The sequence below is a fragment of the Scomber scombrus genome, chromosome 23 (genome assembly GCF_963691925.1).
Source record: "Scomber scombrus chromosome 23, fScoSco1.1, whole genome shotgun sequence".
Taxonomy (NCBI): Eukaryota; Metazoa; Chordata; class Actinopteri; order Scombriformes; family Scombridae; genus Scomber; species Scomber scombrus.
The window spans coordinates 6,178,004-6,203,501 of NC_084992.1; the positions used below are offsets into that span (position 1 = coordinate 6,178,004).

The 25,498-nt window shown below is 39.8% G+C and overlaps 1 protein-coding gene across 1 annotated transcript in view; it reads left to right on the plus strand.

Annotated features, from left to right (window-relative positions):
- exoc6b (exocyst complex component 6B) overlaps nucleotides 1-25,498 on the plus strand; it is a 128,528-nt gene that overhangs the window by 69,138 nt on the left and 33,892 nt on the right. The window contains 4 exon segments of the mRNA XM_062444951.1: nucleotides 407-541; nucleotides 978-1,166; nucleotides 16,365-16,506; nucleotides 20,536-20,609. Coding sequence (XP_062300935.1) covers nucleotides 407-541; nucleotides 978-1,166; nucleotides 16,365-16,506; nucleotides 20,536-20,609 — 540 coding nt within the window.

Here is a 25,498-nt window from a genome sequence, read left to right on the forward strand (position 1 = left end):
ATGGATTGCGATACAAATAACAAACAAAAATGTGTCAGTAGATTAATTCAAGAGGAAATTGAACACATGTGCTTTTGCTTTCTGCCTCTTTTTTTTTTGGCTTTTGTTGTTTTGCTCCTCATGAGACATTTGTGCACCACATTTCTCAAACACATCATTATACACTCTCCACAAGGAACAATTAATGATTGAATGAAAACAATGAATTAATGAATACATGGAGAGACATGACTAAGTTGATCTCGTGGCAAAAATCACTGAATTTATAAAAAAGAATTTCAAGATGATAGAAAACTCAAATATATTCAACACAATCTCTTTAATTTGTACTTTTTTGGTGATTTTTGTCTCTTTTTTTGAGCTCATCATAATCAGTTTGGTTATATGTTTGATGTTTTTCGTCCAGCTGGTGCAGGTGATCATTAACACCACCCACCTGGAGCAGAGCTGCCACTTCCTGGAGGAGTTTATATCCAACATCACCAATGTTCCTCCGGACACGGCCAACGCCACCAAGCTGTACGGCACCTCAACCTTTAAGGTAAACACACACACACACACACACACACACACACACACACACACACACACACACACACACACACTCACACACACACTCTTTCTTCACCTTTATTTCCCCTGAGTAAAGAAACTTACTTTTTGCTTTTATTCCTCCCTTCATTCCCTTTGTCCTTATTCGTTTCTCTCTTTTTTTTTTTTACATAATTATTTCTCTCTGCTTTCCTTTAATTTATTGTCCTCCTCCTTTCTGTTTTTCATTATTTTTATGCTGGAATACAACACACACACACACACATTTCTTGTTTTTGTATTATTTGTTGTGTCCGTTGTTCCTGCTTCTTTCTTATGATACGAAGTTAAGATTTGATATATTGATAAATTCTCAACCTAGCATCTTTATATTTAATCAGACAAAACAAAATGAAACACACCTGTACCTCTCTGTCTTCACGCAGGACGCTCGCCACGCAGCGGAGGCGGAGATCTACACCAACCTGAACGCCAAGATCGACCAGTTCCTGCAGCTGGCCGATTACGATTGGATGGCCGCGGTGCAGACGGGCGGGACTCCGGCTACCAGCGACTACCTGATCGACCTGATCGCTTTTCTGAAGAGCACGTTCAGCGTCTTCACCAACCTGCCTGTTAGTACACACACACACACACACACACACACACAGACACACAATTCAAACAATATATGCTCATGCTTAAATGATAAAAGCTAAAGATACACACATACAAACCTGTGAAAGTTACATTAAAAATTCAACATTTTGGGTAATACGCCTTTCCTTGTGATTGAGAGGATCAATACTTTATTTCTGTGTGTTAATATGAAGCATATTTCCCAAAATGTTACATCCTCCTGTTATACATCTAGACCTGTTACGATTACTATTTTTGTTGGACGATGTATTGTCTCAGAAATAATCGCGATAAACGATATTATTGTCATTTGAAGATCATTTTATACCACTGATATCATGACAATATCATAGTATAATAATGCAAGGGGAGTGGTGGAGAGTGGGGCGCTACACAGACCGCCATTATGGGTCGGTACAGAGTTATTTACCTTCAATTCTTCTGCAGTCTCCACTCAGGACGAGCACAGTGAGGAATGGAGAACACTACTCACTTAGCCAATATGACATGAATAGCATCTTAGCTGCTAATGTGAAGTGTGGCAATACTGAGGTTTAAAAAAAAGATCAATCATATCCGTGCATCATACGATAAGTCCATATAAAGTCATGATGATGCTGATAATTACGTTATTGTACGATAAGTCAATAATTATTGTGACAGTAGATGCTGGCTCCAAAATGAAACTCTGGCTCCAATTGACTCCAAATTCAAAAAGCGTCAACTTTTCTAAATCAGCTGTTTCTCTCATTGAGTCGTTATGGTTTCAATTGTTAAATTTGGTCCCTCTAATATATGTGCTGGTGAAAAGTACGATAAGTCGATATTTAGACACAATGATGTTGATAATTACGTTATTGTACGATAAGTCGGTAATGTAATTATTGTGACATTTAAAAAAGTTTATAGCCAGTGGATTTACATTAGAAATATGTGTTTAAATGTCACTAATTGACACGTGAAACTAGCATTTAAATTGCCGTATCATGCTTACATCATACACAAATAGTTTGTGTGTGTATCTCAGTGTGTGTGTGTGTGTGTGTGTGTGTGATTTTGACCTGATGTTGACCTGATGTGTGTTTTCTATAAGCTCCCTCACCAGTCTCTGTGCATATGAGACATCACAGGGCAGGACAAATCTGCTTTAGTTCGTTATAGTATCAGCTCGTTACGGGTTAGATCGTTAACATGGGGCCCGTTGAGCTCATTAAAGGGTGAGCCTGTCGGGTCAGCAGCACCAGATTATACACCAGCTCATTGACTCTACAGCCCCCCGAACCCAAAACGACATTATACACACATAACTGATTTCAGAGAAAAAACACATGAAGCTTTGTAAGTTCTTCTGCTATAAAAGCCTCCGTGGTTTTATCTCAGTATGCTGATATTCCACATTATTAATCATTGGAGCAGTTATTGATGACTTTTCACATTTAATTAATGGTCTAATCCTTTAACGCTATTCATCACCTCAGCTGTCAGCCTTTTTTTTTTTTTTTTTGTTGCTAGCTTTAAAAACGACCATGTGACCATCATTCGAAAAAGGCCAGTTGGCTCCGTGTATGAGAGTAAAATCTGCCTTAACACCATTCATCACACACACCCACATTGTCAGGCGTCTGTGGTAGCTTTTATTTCGAAAAAGGCGAGCTGGCTGGTAAAGAAATAAAAGTGAGGGATGAGTGTTTATAATAAAAAAAAACTAGTTTCTCATGGAAATATCGAGCAGCAAACTGGACAGAGGTGAAGGTTTCCGATATGTGTTCCTCACTAAAACTTATTTATTTTTACTGTTCAGGTTAATTTTACTCTGAGCACACATGGAACTCGTAGATCTAATATTAATACACAATTAAAAGTGTTATTGAGTCAAAGCTCGGCGAAGCTCAACGTCTAAATTCAGCCCAAAAAAAACATAATTTTAAAAATCAGTGAACTATGAAACATTTCTTTGCTTAAGTTTTCACACATTGTCCAAAACAATCCACGTTCCTACTCGCTTCTTGTAAGACAGTTTTTTCCCGCAAATTCATGCAAAGGCTCTCATAAACTTACTACACACACACACACACACACACACACACACACACACACACACACACACACTTGTTTTAAGATGATTGCACACACAGATTTGGTCAAAGCGGGTCACAAGGCCATAAGGCCACACACACACGGTGGTTGAGCTAAGTGTTTTCCAGCACTTCTAAGAAGCTTTTCCTTCACCCCCACGAGCCCCGGACATGACCCCGTCACACACACTTTAACACACACACACACACACACACACACATACACACACATACAGGCACAGTGTGGGGCCTCCTAAGTAGATCAGATGCTATGGATCTAAAAACCTGGGTGGTATGACCCTCCTAAAATACAAGGTGGTGATCATATAAAGGAATAGAGTTACACAGAAATGAACTGGATACTACTGAAGGGAGAAGAGAGGACAGCAGGCGGTGAAATCAAAGAATAAAACATTATTAAATAGAATTAGATTTTACTGATGCTATATTATTACTACTGCTAGTACTCCTTTACTGTTACGATTACTTATCATACTGCACATACAGCACCTCTGTAATAAAGGTGCATGGGTTCAAAATCTGAAGTGGACCAATATGGTATATTTGAAAGCAGGTGCTATGATAATATAGGTTGGGAACCACTGGACTAAACTAGCTAACTGTATATAAAGTAGTGTAAACTAGCTCCACCTCCAGCAGCTACAACAGTAACATGCTGCTCTAACACTGATGCTTCACTATTAATAATCTAATGATGTCATATATAATAATATATCAGTCAGAGGGACCAAACCACTACTTTTACTGTAATACTGCATAGTACATCACTCATAATACTGCAGTACTTTTACTGTAATACTGCATACTACATCACTCATAATACTGCAGTACTTTTACTGTAATACTGCATACTACATCACTCATAATACTGCAGTACTTTTACTGTAATACTGCATACTACATCACTCATAATACTGCAGTACTTTTACTGTAATACTGCATACTACATCGCTCATAATACCGCAGTACTTTTACTGTAATACTGCATACTACATCGCTCATAATACTACAGTACTTTTACTGTAATACTGCATACTACATCGCTCACAATACTGCAGTACTTTTACTGTAATACTGCATACTACATCGCTCATAATACCGCAGTACTTTTACTGTAATACTGCATACTACATCGCTCACAATACTGCAGTACTTTTACTTCAATACTGCATACTACATCGCTCATAATACTGCAGTACTTTTACTGTAATACTGCATACTACATCACTCATAATACCGCAGTACTTTTACTGTAATACTGCATACTACATCGCTCACAATACTGCAGTACTTTTACTTCAATACTGCATACTACATCGCTCATAATACTGCAGTACTTTTACTGTAATACTGCATACTACATCACCTGTAATACTGCAGTACTTTTACTGTAATACTGCATACTACATCACCTGTAATACTGCAGTACTTTTACTGTAATACTGCATACTACATCGCTCAGAATACTGCAGTACTTTTACTGTAATACTGCATACTACATCACTCATAATACTGCAGTACTTTTACTGTAATACTGCATACTACATCACCTGTAATACTGCAGTACTTTTACTGTAATACTGCATACTACATCACCTGTAATACTGCAGTACTTTTACTGTAATACTGCATACTACATCGCTCATAATACTGCAGTACTTTTACTGTAATACTGCATACTACATCACTCATAATACTGCAGTACTTTTACTGTAATACTGCATACTACATCGCTCATAATACTGCAGTACTTTTACTGTAATACTGCATACTACATCGCTCATAATACTGCAGTACTTTTACTGTAATACTGCATACTACATCGCTCATAATACTGCAGTACTTTTACTGTAATACTGCATACTACATCGCTCATAATACTGCAGTACTTTTACTGTAATACTGCATACTACATCGCTCATAATACTGCAGTACTTTTACTGTAATACCGCATACTACATCACTCATAATACTGCAGTACTTTTACTGTAATACCGCATACTACATCGCTCATAATACTGTAGTACTTTTACTGTAATACTGCATACTACATCACTCATAATACTGCAGTACTTTTACTGTAATACTGCATACTACATCGCTCATAATACTGCAGTACTTTTACTGTAATACTGCATACTACATCGCTCAAATACTGCAGTACTTTTACTGTAATACTGCATACTACATCACTCATAATACTGCAGTACTTTACTGTAATACTGCATACTACATCGCTCATAATACTGCAGTACTTTTACTGTAATACTGCATACTACATCGCTCATAATACTGCAGTACTTTTACTGTAATACTGCATACTACATCACTCATAATACTGCAGTACTTTTACTTAAATTGGACTTTTCTTGCAGGACTTTTACTTTTAATGGAGTATTTTTTACATTGCTGTATTGGTACTTTTACTTAGATAACAGATCTAAATACTTCGTTCACCACTAATCAGAACTCCTACTGCAGACATTTAGATAAATATGCATTTTATTTGTTAAAATCAGACCTCATCAAGCGACTAGAGAGGATAACACAGTATGTTTCAGACCAGAGTGAGAGTCTGGGGAGGAACTCAGAGGGGGATGAGGCCAGAAAAGATTTAAGGTGGATGACAGATATTGGAGAGAAACCAGTAATCCAGCAGTAAATGATTGTTTGAGGTTTTTTCCTGGGGTGAAAATAATAAAATAAAATAAAAAATCCTAAAATGTTATGCAACTAAACAATAAGCCCACTGAAAACCAAAACACACAGATCACTGACCTGTCATAGATATTTATGGAGTGAAGGCCCACTGTGACACAGCAACATTCAAGCAACTATCTGGCTCACTCTGCGGCCGCTGCAAAGGCTCTAAATGCAGCTGGTTAGAAGCAGCCGAGGACTGAGGAAAACTCTGCAGGCTCACATTTCTTCAACAACTTTTTAGAGCGAGAGAGAGCGAGAGAGGGGCACACACACACACACACACACACACACACACACACACACACACACACACACATATATATATATATATTCATCATCCCTGTTCTCACTGGAGAGGAAAACCTTGCCCCATCCAAGACCTAATAATACCACTCAGGAGTTTTTATGAGTATTTAGCCATCGCACTAATCGAATTGAGCTCAGGTTTAAAGATGGAACGGGGGAAAGGTATGAAAAGGCCTCGGGAGTGAAAACAATCATGTGAAAATTAGAGAGGAAATTTTGGACGGTGTTCTGACCGGCGGGCGATCCAGTTTAAATGGGTTTATAAGCCCCCCCCCCCCTCCTTTTATCATCTTTCTGCCGAGCACCGAGAGATTTTGGCGGCAGCTTCTTTTTGTCTGTGTGTCCAGCGTTTAACCGAGTTCTACCGCGGTGCTTCGGCTTGTTCCACGAGCGCCAGACGAGGCCAAAATTCGCATTATCTCAAAGGGCCCAGCGGTGCAATAAATACTGTTTAAAAAGGTGGAAAAAGTTGCTGGCATTGATTTGATTGACAAACTTTATTTCCAATGTGGCCTCCAGCTCAACTCCACGCATCCACTAAATGTTCCGGTTTATGTTTTGTTGCCGTAGGGAACGCCCATAGAACACGCTACGTTACCGGTGAGTATTTTTGGGTTGCTGAAAGTAACAGAGTGATGTTCACCAGCTACCAGACTGACCATGTTAACCCCCCCCCCCCCCCTCCCCCTAAACTTTGAGAGTTGACGAAAACAGCATGTAAAAGGGAGTGATGCACGTTTGCTTGGATTTGTGTTCTTGTGCCCCCCCCCCCCAAAAAATTTCCGAACCAGGGAGGGAAATTATAACCAACCACCTGCTCAGTCTTAATCTATAATGCTTGTGTCTTGGCTGACCTATAAGACGCTTCACCACCAATCATTTAGAGGGTTTATTCACATCTAAAAGTGTATTTAAGAAGTAAAATAGTTCAATTCCAAGGCAAAAAGATGATGAGAGCACGTCTGGTGTTCACTTTCTAGCCCCGGAAAGAAGGAAGGAAGGAAGGAAGGAAAAAAGGAAGAAAGGAAAGGAGGGAGGAAGGAAAGGAAAGGAGTAAGGAGGGAGGGAGGGAGAAAAGGAGGAAGGAAGGAAGGAAAGGAGTAAGGAGGAAAAGAGGAAGGAAGTAAGGAGAGAAGGAAGGGAGGAAGAAAGGAAGGAAGGAAGAAAGGAAAGGAGGGAGGGAGGAAGGAAAGAAGGAAGGAAGGAAATGAGTAAGGAGAGAGGGAGGGAGGAAAGGAGGAAGGAAGGAAGGAAATGAGTAAGGAGGAAAAGAGGAAGGAAAGAGAGAAGGAAGGAAGAAAGGAAGGAAAAAAGGAAGAAAGGAAAAAAGGAAGAAAGGAAAGGAGGGAGGAAGGAAGGAAGGAAGGAGAAAGATAGTAAGGAGGGAAGAAGGAAAGAGGAAGGAAGTAAGGAGAGAAGGAGAGAAGGAAGGAAGGAAGGAAGGAAGGAAAAAAGGAAGAAAGGAGGGAGGAAGGAAGGAAGGAAGGAAGGAAGGAGAAAGATAGTAAGGAGGGAAGAAGGAAAGAGGAAGGAAGTAAGGAGAGAAGGAAGGAAGGAAGGAAAGGAGTAAGGAGGGAGGAAGGGATGAAAGGAGTAAAGAAAGGAAGGAGAGAAGGGAGGAAGGAAGGAAAGAAAAAAGGAAGTAAGGAGAGAAGGAAGGAAGGAAGGAAAGAAGGAGGTTTTATTCATATCTAAAAGTGTATTTAAGAAGTAAAAAATTCAGTTCAATTTCAAGGCAAAAAGATGATGAGAGCACGTCTGGTGTTCGCTTTCTCGCCCCGTTGATTCGTTTTAGTCACATAATCTAAAAGGGTTGTTTTTAAACGCCAATGAAAAGATGTATTTACCTTTCGCTGTTCTAGACAAAAGGAAATTTCCAACCCTGGTGTCTGTCAGATTAAATGTGTTTTTTTAAGCTGTTGAGGTGAAGTTGCTTGCACTGGCTCTTTGTGTGTGTGTGTGTGTGTGTGTGTGTGTGTGTGTGTGTGTGTGTGTGTGTGTGTGTGTGTGTGTGTGTGTGTGTGTGTGTGTGTGTTTCAAGGTTACAGGATACAGTCATAGAGAAAACTCACAAAAAAAAAAATCCAGACTTCATTTTTGTGGTGTTTCTTGAGTGACATGAACAAATACCTTCCGTAATGCAGCAAATGCGGCGATTGTTCCACAAGCCTTAAAAAAAAAAAAAAAAAAAAAAAACCTGGAGCTGCTCTCTTGCCTTGTCTTTACTGTGGATTGTCGAGTCTTGACTCTTGTGCGAATGTTAAAGCCCCCCCTCCCCCCGCCGCCCCCCCAAACACACATAAGTAGATTCCCATTTTTAGTTTTTCCAAGTCATAAATCAGTATAAACACCTGTAACCCCTCAGATTCAACCTCGGAGTACTCAGTCACTTTCATATTAACTGTCACAGATTTCGTCAGAGGTGAACCGGACTCAAGTATGTCCCACGTCAGTATCTTTTTCTTTTTTCTTTTTTTTTTTTGTGGTGATCCCACCTCTTGACATTTGGCTGCCCTGACTCGCTGCTCATGTGACTGACAGGTTTCTGGATGGACGCAGAGCACATTATACACCGTGTCGAATCCCTTCCAGGAGTTGTGAATCATGGCGCTATGGCGTTTTTTGAGTTTTCTTTTTTTTTTTTTTTGTTGCATGAAACGCTGACTTGACGCTGCTGTTTGCGTCTCTTTAAGCTCAACCTGCTTCTAGCATTACGAGGGAGCCGAAGCTGAAGTCAGGTGGGAGTGCTTCAAAACAAACTGCGTCCAAGTTTTTCTTGTCGGAGATGCACATCAATCTGTTAATACACTGAACACTTTCACATATGAGGTTCTGGTTGTTAAAAGAAATTTGTCAACAGTCTTTTTTTGAGTCTTTTCACCGAAAGTTCTCCCGATTTAAATTTAGCACAAACATGATGTCAGACCCTCACAAACTATGTTAACTAAACCTTTATTGTGTTTACTTTAGTATAGCTGAAGAGTATTAAGTAGCTTTTCCGCCTTCGTCCAATCATCGCAGCGTTTGTAAATAACTTGCCATCGTCGATATTGAGCTGTAGAGCGGCTAAATGAACTGAACTGCTGGAGTCGTGTACGTGGCCACACACGGGCAGATTGATTTACCTTGAAAATACATGTTTAAGTATGAGGCCACTTCCTGTCTCGGACCACAAAGAGGCATACGGTTTGTTTTTTCTTTTGTTGTATTAAGTTTGGGAGAGAATGGTTCGAATCAGCTCGAAGCATCTTAACCCTCCTGTTGTCCTCAGGTCAAGGAAGGACAGGAGGAAGGAAGGAAGGAAAGGAAAGAAGGAAGGAAAGGAGGGAGGGAGGAAAGGAGGAAGGAAGGAAGGAAAGGAGTAAAGAGGAAAAGAGAAAGGAAGTAAGGAGAGAAGGAAGGAAAGAACGAAGGAAGGAGAAAGATAGTAAGGAGAGAAGGAAAGAGGAAGGGAGGAAGGAAGGAAGGAAAGGAGGGAGGAAAGAAGGAAGGAAAGGAGTAAGGAGGGAGGAAAGGAGGAAGGAAGGAAGGAAAAGGAGTAAGGAGGAAAAAAGGAAGGAAGTAAGGAGAGAAGGAAGGAGAAAGATAGTAAGGAGAGAAGGAAGGGAAGAAGGAAAGAGGAAGGAAGGGAGGAAGGAAAGGATGAGGGAAGGAAGCAAGGAAGGATGGATAGAAGGATGGAAGGAAGTGAGGAAAGTATGGATGGAGGAGGGAGCAAAGAAAGAGGGACGGAGGGGAAGAACAAAGGAAAAATTAAAGAAAGAGGGAGGAAGGAAAGAAGGAACAGTCAAAAGAGATGTGGTCAATTTGACCCGGGAGGACGACAGGAGGGTTAAAACTTGTTTAAAGCCTCCGAAAACTTAATTTTTAAAGCTGGTATGAACCATATTTTTATATCATTATTTATAGCATTACAGCATCTTTCAAGTTGTTGTCTTTGTTTTCCAGGTTTAAACTCGACTCTCACAGCGTCATCCTGATGCTAAAATCAATTATTAGTTTCATCGTAATCACGTCTCTCCGGTTGAGATTCATCACTCAAATGTCTTTTTCTTTATTCCTCATGCAGATTACCATCTAATTATAATAAAGTATATATGTAGTATATTTATCACATGTAAATAAAGTTATTAAACACACAGCTTCAATATTAAATTAACATTATTGGCTGTTTAAAAACTACAGTACAGGTCACCAACTGTCGTTATCTGGTTTCTCTCCCATTATAATTCTTGATATTTTAAGTTTCCTCACTGAATATAGTAAATGAACGCTACTATTTAATAACCTTTTTATAACTAGTCTATAGTTTTGGCGTTCCTTCCTGGCCCTGATCCGTCCTGTAATTGCTGGATTACAGCTGCCGGTTGTCAGACATCCAACGCCACTATATCTGCATCTCCCACAGATAAGGTGACACATGGTGAGCTGTCCGAGCTCATGCCAGATCAGTGAAATACTTAACCTCCAAAGCTAAACTGTACTCCCACCAGTTTAAAGCTGGAAACAGTTGGACGAGACCCAGAATGAGCGCTGTGAGCAGACGGCTTGATTACTGTAAGCAAATGATCTAAACAGCATTTATACAGGAAGGATTCTGCCTCCAGCTTTTTGATCCATGTAAGTGGTTTCTGATGTTTTCATGGAGGTAAAGTTCGAGGTTTAGCAAATAATTACCAATTTACACATCTAGCAGACACAAGGAAACACTGGCATCCTGTTGTAGGTTTATTATTCAGTCTTAACCCTTCGTGTCCATGTGGTTTAGTCAAAAAGGTTAAAATGTTAAAATAAACGTATGAATAACTTGCTCATATTCTTTTTTTTGTGGACCCAGCATCATATTTCTGCTTTTAATCCATTTTGAGAGAATATATTAGAGGATTATGGCAGAAATGTCTAAGTGGTGTAACCATAGAAACGCTAAATTGTCAATAAAACACCATATCAACTAGTTTGGCATGATCTTACATTATAACTTTTATGTTAAATAAAGGTAATGGAATACAATTGTTCTAAATATTACATTTAATCTGGTAACCATGGAGATCAGGAAACATTTATAGTCATTATTAGTATAAGTTCACTTAAATACACTGTAGGTGATACAATATTTAATATCTATCATTCCTTTGTGGTTACTTCTTTTTCTCTTTCTTTCTTTCTTTCTTTCTTAATTTCTTTCTTTCTTCCAACTTTTTGTTCTTTCTTTCTCTTCCTTTTTCTTTCTTTCTTTCTTTCTTTTTCTTTCCTCCTCCTCCAACTTCTTGTTCTTCCTTTCTCTTCTTCATTTTGACTTTCTTTCTTTCTTCCTTTCCTCCAACTTGTTGTTCTTTCTTTCTTTCTTTCTTTTTTTCTTTCATGGTGGATAAAATATGTATCATTATTGTGTGGTTACTTCTACTACTTTCTCTCTTTCTTTCTTTCTTTCTTTCTTTCTTTCTTTCTTCCTTTCCTCCAACTTGTTGTTCTTTCTTTCTTTCTTTCTTTCCTCCAACTTCTTGTTCTTTCTTTCTTTCTTTCTTTCTTTCTTTCTTTCTTTCCTCCAACTTCTTGTTCTTTCTTTCTTTCTTTCTTTGTTTCTTTCTAGGTGGATAAAATATGTAATATGTATCATTCTTTTTTGGTTACACCATTTGACATTTTCAGGAGCATTCAGTCTTACTTTTAGTAAAAAAAAATGGTGCAAATATCATTTCAAATTAAATAAAACCAACAAGAATACAAAACGTACAATTTAACAAACCTGATGCTGCTTTTAAGATATTTTTGAATTGCTCATCTTGCCACTGACCCACATATAGGTTTCAATCAGTTAGACTTTATTTATTTATTAAAGCACTTTTCATACATAGAGGATGGATAAAAATATTTTTAAAAATCAGAACACCCTTATAAAATAGAAGATAATAAAAGATTAATAAAATATAATAAATGAATAATATAAAATAACGTCACTATACCCCAGAAATGTGAGGTTGGGGTATTAAGCTCCTAGTAGAGCAGCGGAGTAGGTGGTAATCCTCTCTGTGGGTTTGTTCCTATTAAAGATCACTTTCACATTATATGTACTTATTTAATTCGACGATATTATAAAGAAAACAAACAGATTAACGCGCTTCAGTGTCAGTTTTCATCTGTTTCTTTGGGAATCGAACCAAGAGAACGAGACATGTAACGAGTTCATTAACATATTTCACTGTCATTCACATCTGTCTGCATTCCTGTCATTACTCCTCCTTTTCCTTCCTCTCCTCCTCCTCCTCGCTCGTTCATTCATTCATTCCCTCTCTTCTTGATTATTTCGATTATAGAGAAGACGAGCCGTCTCAGCGTGACCTCGCCACTCTCCATCCTTTTCCCATCTCACCACTCCTCCACCTTCACCTCCGTCTCGCCTGCTTTCTTTCTCTCTTCTTGTCTATTTGTTCAGCCGTTAGGAGCTGAGTAGCTTTTAATGAGCCCCCCCCCCCTCCCTCTTTTTGATAAACGCCTCTCGTTAGCTGCACGGATGGAGGGATGAAGATGAGAGGTGTGGGGGGGGGGGGGGGGGGGGTGTTGAGTGAGAGCTTTAGGAATAAAAACAAAGGAGCATCATTTAGTTTCTGTGTCTTCTTAAAATCCTTCTTATTTTGCTTTCCTTTCCTTTTTACTTCGCCTCTCCTTTCCCTATCTTTTGCTTTCCCTCCCTCCCTCCTTTCCTCCCTCCTTCCCTCCGCCGCGCCTCAGGCTAATCGTTCCCAGTTGTCTGCGTTGAACTCTCGAGACAACGGCCGTTTTCTGTCAGGCGGGACCTACCTGCGTGTTTGTGTGTGTGTGTCAGTCAGCGCAGGTTCGAAACATGTAAATAGAATTAGCCCATTTCACGCTCAATCTCACCCTATTATAATTGACCCCTGGGGTTGTGTGTGTGTGTGTGTGTGTGTGTGTGTGTGTGTGTGTGTGTGTGTGTGTGTGTGTGTGTGTGTGTGTGTGTCTCTATGTGTGTGTGTGTGTGAAGAGTTCAGAGGCCAGGATCGTACTGGGAGGATATCCGGCCAGTTGTAGGTGTGTGTTTTATCCGACATATGTGCTCGCACGTGTGCACCGTGTGTGTAATTTGATTTCCCCCCTCTCCTTTGAGGTGAAGGGGAGCTGCCTTTTCAATGAACTGCGCTCCAGACTTCTTTCCTGAGGTGGACCTTAGTTCACTCACACACACATACTCTCTCTTTAACGCTACAATGGGATCTTTCTGCTGCTGCTGCTGTCGGGTTTGTTGTATTAAATAAGATGAATTTTTTATGGATCTCCGAAAAAAAGAGAAGCGGGGGGGGGGGTTGGTTCATTAGAGTGGTAGCGAGTTGAGCTGCTTTTGCCTCGAGAACAAAGGAAATATTAATGTGTGTCACTAAAAATGTTTAAGTGATTTAACAAAATTGGTTCTTAATGAAAGCAAAGAATTTTAATTAATGTGTAATTTGTAATCTTTCGTTAAATTCCCCTGGATATGTGATTTTGGATGTTTCTGGAAGTTCAGGGACAGGAAAAGGGAGGTTAAACCATTTCTCATGTTATTTTTTACAAATGCATCACTTTCACAGCATTAAAATTAATGTGTTGTACGTGTCTCATTAATTGTCCATTTGTTATTTTTTTAGGTATTATAGCCAAGAAAATAATAAATAGTTTCCAGCCCGGTTTAACAGCGAGCCAGACTGTAAAAACATGAGCAAACCAGGATGTAAGAAAGTATCAAAGTCAAGATTTAAGTTAGTTATGTGTTTATACAGAAGCATCTTAGTACATTTAGCTCCGAGCTAGGTGATGCTAGCTAACCGCTAACACGCTCACTAGTTCAAAACATGCTCGCTCTAATCACTCATAGTAGCTCCTCAAGCTTTTTTATTACTTTACTGTTCTCTTTCCTGTTTACATTTTGCTCTCAGAGTTTTATTGAAGAGGTGGAAGAAAGCTTTCTCTGCTAACTAGCCTGCTAACCGGTTGCTAGCTCAGTTGCTAGCAACCGGTTAGCACAACAAAAAGTACAAAAAGGGCACAAAGTTCATTCAAAAGATGTAATTACACCTTTTTACTCCTGTCTGCAAATCTTTTCTCTCTTTTCTGGAGCATGGTTACACTCTTAAAAAGGTAAATGAAGACTAAAACAGGAAAGCACAACACAGCTAATAAGCTACGATAGCTGCTAACGACGCCTGTTAGCTATTGTCGACATTTTGCAGTTTTTAAAGCCTTTTGACTGTTTTATTTCCCTCCTGTCAGTTAATATAACAGAGTTTCAATTTGAGTGCAAAAAAGAAAAAGAGAAGAAGAAGAAGCCAAATTATTGGGCTTCAATGTACACACTCATTAACACACACTCATAGTAGTGCAAAGACTTTGGTGGGATAATCATGTCGAGGCACGGTGAATGATAGCGACATTTTCAAACATACGGTGTAATGATAGTCTAGAGTAACAGATTCACACCAACACTTAGAGCTAAAGTGTGTGTGTGTGTGTGTGTGTGTGTGTGTGTGTGTGTGTGTGTGTGTGTGTGTGTGTGTGTGTGTGTGTGTGTGTGTGTGTGTGTGTGTGTGCGTGTGTGTGTGTGTGTGTGTGTGTGTGTGTGTGTGACGAATGACGGTAATTACATACGCAGAGCCGGAAATGAAGATCTGGTGTTTCTTCTTAATCGTTTAAAGGTGTGTTTGTGTCAAGCCGGACACATCAAAGTCACATCAGGATTAATTTTGGGGGTAATCAGGACCTTCAGGAGAACATGAGCTTCCTTTTTTCTTTTTTTCTTTTTTTTTTTTAGGGGCTTTTTGCTCCTTATTTCAGATACAAAGCCACAGATTAGGAGGATTAAGCAGATTTTTGATGCATTTATTGAGTAAAATTAAACAAAACTTGTCCTCTCGTTGCATATTTCTTCAGCTTCACCCCTTCAAGTGTTGTTTTTTCTCTTTCCTCTCCTGCACTTTTGCTCTTTCACTCTTAGTTTAACTTTTTTTTTTTACGAGCTCTGCCTCATTTTCTGTTCTTTTTTCCCCGTTTTCGTCGTCGTCGTCGTCTCTCCTTTTCATCTGTTTGCTTCATTGTGTTGGAATGCAGACGTCGAGGTCAAGATCACGGCCGCGGCTAGTCACTGAGATTACACGTCCGCTCACACACACACACACACACACACAGGGATACACAATCCAACCCACACACACACAACACATGTTTTGCTTTCTGTATTAATGCGTTGTCATGTACTTCCTTATCCGCTGCTTTTATTCTTATTATGGTACTTCATCATTCTGACTGCACCTGAACGCAGCACACTTTATTAACTGTGTGTGTGTGTGTGTGTGTGTGTGTGTGTGTGTGTGTGTGTGTGTGTGTGTGTGTGTGTGTGTGTGTGTGTTTGTGTGCTTATACAATAAAAATAACTCTTAGGATAAAGTGCACCTGAACTTATTGTGATTACAACTGTGTGTGCAAGCTTGTGTGTGTGTGTGTGTGTGTGTATCTATGCTTACACACACCTGGATGTACACCTCAACCTCTGTGCGTGTGTGTGTGTCAAGAAAATCAAGACAAATTGGGATTTTCTTTCATTTTGTTACTAAAAACACCCAAAAATAACCTTTTTTCTTCATTTATTAGATTCAAATTAAATCCTAACATGTCTTTCATGAATACTACAGATGTAATACCAATGAAAAAAAAGGATTTTAGTTTAAATCTTTCACTCAAATTGCAAGAAAACACCCAAAATATATCTCAAAACCTTTCCTATTAAAACCAAACCCATGTCATTTTCAGTGTCCTGCCCCTTTAAAAGTTATAATTGGATGTATTTTCTCTTAAATAAAGATCTGTTTTGACACTCTCTGTTGCTCAAAGTGATGTAACAGCATTGATTCAGCATCCAGACGGTCTGGCAGGTCTTCTCCTGGAAAAGAAGAGCGTCATGCACTGAGACTTCCTCCCCGGGGAATAAGTCACAGTCACGTTCACGCTGCCTGAATCACAGATGGTATCTGAGAGGGAGCGGTGCAGAGAAGAGCTCATCTTTCTTTCTTCTTCTTTTTTTTTTTCTTTCTTTCTGTGTCTCAGGGTAAAGTGGCTCAGACGGCCTGCATGTCGGCCTGTAAACACATCTCCACCTCGCTGATGCAGCTCCTGCTCGACCCGGAGGTCCGACAGATCTCCATGGGAGCTCTGCACCAGCTCAACACCGACGTCAAGGAGTGCGAGAGTGAGTGTCAAGCATCACGTTTCTTTTATTTTATTATTCATTTTTAGCTTTTCCCCCTTTTCCTTTCCATAGTGTCATGTTTCCCCTTCTCATCTCCTTGTGTTCCCCTTTAACTCCCCCTTTTTAGTCTTCCTCCTTTCCAACATACATCATACACACACATACATGCGCGTACACCCGTAAAAAAGGTAAATGGAAAGTCATGAATCACACATTTAAAAAGTGCCATAGTTGTGCACCTTCCCTATAAAAAAAAAGAAGCTTTTATGTGGATCAATAATCAATAGATATAAATCAGTTTGGCTTTCTTTGGTTTTAAATACCTCTCACACACAAATGAAGTGAGTTGAATTCATGCAAAGATGTTCAACAGGTGCTACTTTGTCAAAAAAAATGGATCTTACCATATGTGCAGTTCAAGTTTGAAACCAAAGGGGGCGCTATGAAACAAGTATTTTCCCTCAAACTTTTTTACGTGCCACTTTTTGTCCCCTTTCATCCCCATTTTTCCCCCCATCTTTTTCCTCCTTATTCTGCTTTTTCTCACTGTTTTTTCTACTTTCTTTCCTCTTTTTTTAATCCTTCCTCTCTCTCTCCACGTCTCCTCATCTTACTCTCTCCCTCTCCATCTTTTTCCTCCTTCTCCTCTCCTCCTCCCTCCTCTCCTCCTCTCTCTGTTTTCTGAGACTTCAAGATGCAAAATACTTGCAGATAAAGGAGAAAGGAGGGAGGAATGAATGAATGAATGAATGAATGAAAGAAAAAGAGCGAGGCGTCGTTGGCTCGGTTTTTTACATGATCAAGGTTCTTAGAGTCACAGCGGCGGGTCACTGTGTGTGTGTGTGTCTGTGTGTGTGTGTGTGACGTGATGTGCGGTGACATGCGTGCAGTGCTGCGGAGGTGTTAGGAGGTTACAGAGTTACTCATTCAGGGCAGTCGGAGGGATCTGATGAGAAAAAAAGGGGGAAAGGGTGGAGCGATAGAGAGATGTAAGAAAAGAGGAGGGGGGGATTGGAGAAGGTTTGGAGATACAGAAGATGAATAGAATAGAAATTTGAGGGATGTGAAGATTTGAGAAGAGAGAAAGACAGAAGGAGTGGGATTAAATTTAAATGGGGGAAAAGGATGAATGAAAAATGAAGAAGAGAAGAGTTCAAGAACGAGTGCAGTGTACAATAAGAATGAAAAATGGATGGAAAGAGCGAGTGTGAACGAGGGAACAGGGTAGCTGTAAGAGAGAAGGAAAGGAGAGTCAAACAAATGGATGGAGGGTGGAAAGAAATGAAGAAAAAGGAAGAAAAAAGCAAGAAAATAGTAAAGAGAGAACTAGAAAAAAAAAAGATAAATTAAAAATTAAGCGAAAGATAAATACACAATATCGGAGGGTGTTGAAGAAAGCGGGGGAGTTTTCAGTGGATTAAATGAAGAAGAAAAAAAGAGGGTGATGTAGAATGGGATGAAAGAGATCGGAGGACAAGAGGGCAAGAAAATTGGATTAAATGAAAGTGGTGTGAAATTAAGAAAAAGAAAGAAAAGTGAGCTCACTCACAGCTGAGAGAGAGAGAGAGAGACAATAGAGGGATGAGAGCAGAATAGAGGGATGAGAGCAGGGATTTAATGAAAATTAATGTAGAGTCTGAAAGGAGGAGGAAGTGAGAGGAGGGCAGAAGAAAGAGGGATTAGAGATTAAATAAAAGGAGGAATTTAAGGATTGTGACACATCAGAAAAAAGAAAGGGAGGAACAGATGAAATGAATACGCTCACAAAGAGATAGAGGAATGAGAGAGGAAGAGGGCAGAGGAGGGAAAAAGAAGAGAAATGGATACGACTGAGTGTAAGAAAGATAGATAAAATGGAAAAGAAAGAAAAGATGATGGAGAGAGAGAAGAAAAATGGAAAACAGGTAGCGAGTAAAGAACTGAACTGTTGTAAAAAGGAAAAGAAGTCAAAGAGATAGAGAAGAAAAATGATTTAGGGATGAAATGAAATGAAAAAGTGACCAAAAAAAGGTTGAAAGAGGTGAAAAAGAAAGAAAAAGAAAATAAAATAGTGATTAGAAAATGAAGGATTTAAGAAATAATAAATATAATAACTAGAATATTAATGAGGAAAAAGGAGGGATTAGTTCATCTAAAATAACATAAAGACTAAAATGAATTGATAGAAAAATGTATAAAAATGGAGAGAAGAAGGTAAGGAGAAAGAAAATAGACAACGGAATAACAAAAGAAGTCAAGAGAATAGTAGAATAACAGAAAAATAACAGTAAGGAGGAAAAATGTCAAAATGAAGGATTTAGGAAATAATAAAGAGAAAGTTAAAAAAAAATGTCTTTAAAAATCAGGGAAATGGGGATTCATTTATCAAAAATAACAAATAAATAGATGGAAAAAATGTGTAAAAATGAGAAATAAATGATATAAAACTACAGAAAGGAAAGTAGGGAAGCAGGAAAGTGAATGAAAGGAAAGAAATGAGGGGAAAAAACAACACAGGTAAAAAATCATGAAAAATAAACAATGGAATAACAAAAATGAAGCAGACTGTCCTGATCAGTTTTAGGTCAATAAAACATGTGATCACGACGCTCAGCTGTCACTTTGGGTTTAATTTAACGACCGTGAATCCTCCTCTAAACTTTACTGAGTAGTTTTTTGACTCCTGAACTTTACCAAACCTTCAACAGGTGATGTCACAGATCAGAAGAAACACTCATACGGATCATTTCTGGTTTATTTATTTTAAAGGACTGACAAAAAACAACAAAACAATGTTTCTTCTCCAAAATCTGAAAATACTCACATTTTGTTTTTTGTTTTGGAAGTCGATGACGAACGCACGATTTTGTCGTCTAAGTGAGAAGAAGATTTGAAATAAGGAAAACAGGGAGATGGTGAGAGGGAAAGTAAAGAAAGAGAAGGAAAAAGGTAAAAAGTGAAGAGAAAACGAGATAAAAGGTTCGTTTAGCAGATAGCATCACAGTGCATGAGCTAAGCCGTGTGTGTGTGTGTGTGTGTGTGTGTGTGTGTGTGTGTGTGTGTGTGTGTGTGTGTGTGTGTGTGTGTGTGTGTGTGTGGGTGTGTGTGTGTGTGTCAGGGGGGTCACTGAAGATGGCAGGCGTGTAATCCGTGCTGTGGTGTGTATGGCGTTGTGTTTCTGTGTGTGTGTGTGTGTGTGTGTGTGTGTGTGTGTGTGTTAGTGTGTGTGTGTGTGTGTCCTGAGGTGAAAGAGATTAGCTACAGGCTTGCCTCTTTCTCTTCCTCTTTCTCTCTCCGCGGCACTCCTCTTTTCTCTCGTTCCCTCGCTCAGAATACCAGTCGGCTTGTTTACGGGGGCCAACTGACGCCAAGACCCCAGCTCACACTCCGTACGACCCCGACACACACACACACACACACACACACACACAAAAACACAGAGGCATCACCTTGGGTTCAAAATCCAACAGTCCTCGACTGTTCTCAAACATGCGGGCGAAGGCTTGTACAAACAACAAATAAGCACACACACACACACACTATCACTTTCAGCCAGACAAGTGCTCGAAAATCTCCGTCATCCACACACACAAACACACACACACACACACACATTCAACACAACCTACAAACTCTTTGACACACACAAACACACACTCGCCCTTATTCACACACACCGAATCTCACTTTCACAATCACGCACACACACACACACACACACACACACCCTCTTTCTCTTTTTCAACCAGACCCAGCGACATGACTCTAACACCCTAACCCCCTCCTCCTCTTCCTCCTCCTCCTCCTCTTCCTCCTCCTCCTCCTCCTCTCCTCCCCAGGCTGTCATTTGTCTGCCAATCTATCCCGATGCATAGCGAATCCAACCAGGTCTTTTATTATTCCGTTTTTCACCCTCTCTCTCTCTCTCTCTCTCTTTTTTTTTCTCCCCCCCTCCTCCCCCACCTCCCCTTCCTCCTCCTCCTCCTCCTCCTCTCTTCCCTCTCTCTCCGGGGGTGGACTGGGGGGGGGCGGGTTTGTATTTTCCCACAGGTTTTGCCAGAGCCGGCCCGGTCGCAGGCTTCCAGGGTGACACGTTGCTTCTGGCCTTCAGTGACTTGAGACAAGTAGGTCTTTGTCTCCCTCGTGGTCCTCTCTCCTTCGTTTTCTCTTTCTCTGTGTTGTTTTTTTTCTTCTTCTTCCTCGCACTATCTTTCTTCTACCTCCTCCTCCTTCTTCTCCTACCCCCCTCGTCCTTTTCATCCGTCCTCCCATCCTCCCTCCTCCTCATCCTCCTCTTCTTCTTCTTTCGTTTAGTTTTCTGAATTTTTTTGCTTTGTTTTTTTAACTTTTATTTGATCTCAAATCTTCCTCATTTTTGTTTTCTATATTCTATCTCTCTCTCTTTTTTATTCTCACTTGATGTTTGTCATGTGTTTTGAATCTGATGTCAGAGTCTTCACATATTCGCCCTCCGATCTACTCGAACTGGATCCGCGTGTCTACGCCATTCCCCCCAAATTATTGTGATTATAAATAAATTAAAGTTTATATGAAGCAATTTAAAGCCTCTAAAACTACACAACTCCTAAATAAACTATACAAAACTGAAACAAGACAAACAGCACTGGTGATGAACTCAGATGAACTCAAAAGTTAAAGAGCCAGAAAGCTAAAATCAACAGATTAAAAGCAGATCTGATTAAATCCAATAATCGTTAAATCTGTGAAGACGTTAGGATGAGAAGCAGACATAATTGTTTTTCTCTAATCTTATAAAACTCTAATTGAATTTTGAGTCTCTTCTTCAATAAAAAACACGACTAATACGGCAGCTTGAAAGCAGCATTATAACAATAAAGATAAACAAGAAAAAGTGTCAGGAAAGCAAACAGAGAAGATTCAGCTGCATAAAAAAACTCACTAATACTCAAATATAAAAGTTCTTTAACACTCACTTTAATTCATAAAAGTCATAAAAATGTCAGTTTATGTTGTTCTGGTAACTCAAATTCTCACTTTGGCTCCTTTTTGTTTTTTAAAGATCAACATGATGAAAATAACCGGTAATATAACAACCACCTAGAGTCCGGTTCTGCTTGAGGGAGTTTTTTTTTTTTTCTTGCTGCTGTCGCCAAGTGCTGCTCATGTGGGAATGTGGGGTATCTTTAAATTAAATTAAATTGGATTAAATTAAATTAAAGGGTTCAGTCTACACCTGCTCTGTGTGTAAAGTGCTTTGAGATCAAATAAAATGTAATTGAATTATCGTTGTTGCTTCAACACAACAATGACTGTGATAATTCTGGTATTTATTTTAATATTAATAATAATAATACAGAGTTGATCTCATATTGTGAATCATGATATGCATATTTTAATCAGTAATTATTAATTGTTTTATATTGTTAATTTAATTAATTAATTCAAATAGGAAAAAAAGATACACAGAAATCAACACATTTTCTTTGTTTAACCAGCCAGATGATTAAGGTGTATATTAATCAATTAATCAATCAAACATTATTTATATATAGCACCTTTCATACAGGTTAATGTAGTTCAAAGTGCTTCAGAAACAAGCTGATAATAATAAGACAGAACAAGTGACAACATAAAGAAAAGGAATAAAAACAGAGACCACTGCATGCAAGAGAAAATAATGATAATACAAATAATGGTGAAAAAAAAGAAAAGGTTTATCCAAAAAAAAAGACAAAATTGGTCATGTGACTTCAGGCCAGTCATTAAAAATCATAATATAAGAAATAAATAAGCTCTCATATGTTACATTACACCAGTCCAGTAGTCCAATTACACATTTAAAGTAGTAAAGTAGAGAAAAGTTCATGATGTCACACTCACTCCTCATGACATCACCACAGTTTATGAGCAACTCTGAAATAAAACCTACGCTATATTTAAAGAGCTATTACCCAACATGCACTGGGGTTAAAATGTGAACACAGGATGCAGATTATCGTCTCATCTGATCTTTATACAGATATGATGATGATGATGTTTGTCATTGTTTAATTTGACTTTTATGGACTTCTATGAACTTCTACGCCTACGTAAGTCACGGGTCATGTTCAGCTTCGTCACCGCCCGCACTCCTCACCATGGCAACCTGGTTATTGGTCAATTAGGAGACTAATTAGAGCCCAAATGCTGCTTTAGGATGAATATATGTGTTGTTTTTTTTGCCTTTACGGCTTGAGAACGAGATTACTAGTTCCCCTCCCCGGTGGACCGACCGACCGACCGAACCTGGGTCCTCGAACCAGATATTGAGAAACAGTCGAGCGAGCGGCAGGAAGTGGCCCCGGCTGCGTGCTTGGGGCGTCTTGTTTTGGGTCCTGGGAAAAAGCGAACAGAACCAGTTTGAAGTTTGAAGAGGAGGGACAGAACTGGACGCCTCCGCTGAGAAACCAGGATGTCGGGCGGAGTGTGTGTGTGTGTGTGTGTGTGTCGTATTTTTCTAGTGTGTGTGTGTGTGTGTGTGCGTGCGAGCTAACTTGTTGTGGTCGTTTTCTTATGGGAGAGAGGGTTCGCTGCGTGTTTGTGTGTCTGTCATCGTCGTTTGAATGTGTGAAACGGGGCGGAGAGTTTGTGTGTGCCTTCCTGGCTGCTGTGTGTGTGTGCGTGTGTGCGTGTGTTTGTCGTTTTTTTAAAAGTGAAAGTGAGAAGAAAGTGTGTGTGTGTGTCCTTGTATGTGTGTCCTTGTGTGTGTGTGTGTTTGTCGTTTTTTTTGCTGTGAAAGTGAGAAGAAAGTGTGTGTGTGCGCCCTAAGTGTGTGAAACTAAGCATAGAGTGTGTGTGTGTGTGTGTTCGTTTGTGTGTCATCGCAGTGAATGTGTGAAACAGGGCGGAGAGCGAGTCAAAGTTTGTGTGTGTCTGCCCGTCTTTGATGCGTGTGTGTGTGTGTGTGTGTGTGGTGTGTGTGTGTGTGTGTGTGTGTGTGTGTGTGTTTGCCGTAGTTGTTGTTGAGTGTGTGAAAGTGGGTGGAAAGTGTGTGTCTGTATTTCTGTGTGTGTGTGTGTGTGTGTGTGTGTGTGTGTGTGTGTGTGTGTGTGTGTGTGTGTGTGTGTGTGTGTGACAGCGGATGACGGATGGGCCGGCAGGACGGAGCAGGGGACGATGAATGAGGTGACAGACAGAGACGGATAGCCCTTTATCCCTCCGTCACAATCCCTCTTTCTCTCTCCCTCTCTTCTCTTTCTCCGCCTGTCGGGATGATGCAGTGCCTCTTGTTCTCTCGCTCGGAGGAGGAGAAGTAAAAGGGGGGAAGATGGGGAGAAGGAGAAAAGAAAAAAATTGCATTCATCCGGCATCGATGTTTACTTCAACCACCACCCCCTCCTCTCCTCCTCCTCCTCCTCCCTCTTTTCCCCTCCTTTGCTCCCATTGCTACCCGCTTCATCCTCCTCTTCGTCCATCTCCATCCCCTCTTCTCCTCCTCCTCTTCCTCCTCCTCCTCCTTCTTCTTTCGTCATTCTTTCTTTTGCTGATCAGAATCAGTTGACTCCATCGCTCCTTTTGGAAGTTATTCAGCTCATTCTCTCTTTTATTTCTCTTCTCTCTTTTGGACTCTCATCCATTGTTTTTTTTTTTTTTCTCCTCCTCCTTCTTCTTCTTCTTCTTCTCTCTTATCGTATCAAAAGAGGCGCATTCCTTCCGCCCCCATACATGCTTTTATCTGTCATTTCTGTGTGTACACATCTGCCCGAGAGCGCATTTTTTTGTGTGTGCGTGTGAGTGATCCACATTTTTCATGTTTGCGTGTCAACATCCGCGCTTTCATACGTGCGTGCATTGATGCTTTTGGAGTGTGTGTGTGTGTGTATGTGTGAATGTGTGTGTGACCTGTTGGTGAATGGTCGATAAATCACGCTGACGGGGCCGTTTGTTGTGTGGTCGGGTCCCGGTGTTCTGGTAGGTTCCGGGGTCCTGGGACAGGGCCGAGACAGGAGTTCCCCGAGGACACACACGCACACGGACACACACACACACACACGGACACACACACACACATACACATAATTAGATATACACACACACACTTAAATACACTGAAAATGCCTCAATATCTTCAACATGTGTAGGGTCATAAAATCACAAGTGATGCCTGCAATACATATTTCTCTCTCTATACATATATGTGTGTGTGTGTGTGTGTGTGTGTGTATATATGTATAGATAGATATATAGACATAAAATAATAATAAGGATAAGAATAAGAAGAATAAAGTAGGAATGCACTTTTTTCTATCCTCTACTGATTCCCAAAGTGATAATTCAGCTTAGGTTACTGTCTTATACCAAGAATGAAACCAATGCTTGTTTCCTATTTTAATACATGCATCTCATCTGTGGCACTGATCAGGATGTTCTACATGTAAGGTCACTGACATCGCTGTAGCTACACATCACTTCTTCACTCTGGACATGGAAACCTTCCAACACAAACATTTATTTGCAGATTTCAGTATTAAATAGATTCAGTAGTAGAGCATGAGTTAGTAGCCAGGCAGGTGACCTGGTATAAAACTGACATACAGTATAATAACACCAGTGTACTCAGCGTGTGTCTATCTGTACATTTGTGGTTTAGTGTTGTGTGTCTTACTTTTTGTTATATTACTCTTTCTGTTTCTGTCTGAGCTGAGCAGAGTTTGCATTTCTTTCCATTTGGCCACAAAGACGACATGTTATTCCTCCTGCGTATACAGATGGAAAACTTCTCCAGTTCCTGCTGCATGAGATAATCATAACTGTGTCCCAAATCCATACCTAATCTATGAAGTATACAGTATTTAACTCATCGGTAGAGTATGCAGCTTTTTTTGCTCTCAGTGTAACAAGAAATGAATCCTTTTTTTTTTGTTGTGCAAAGAGAAAGTGAAACAAAGGTGAGCTTTAAAAGTTGGAGACTAAGGGAAAAGAAAAGGAAATCAAACTTTTTTTATACCTTTTTATATTTTTCTTTAAGCTGTCCTACGTGACCCATAATTAG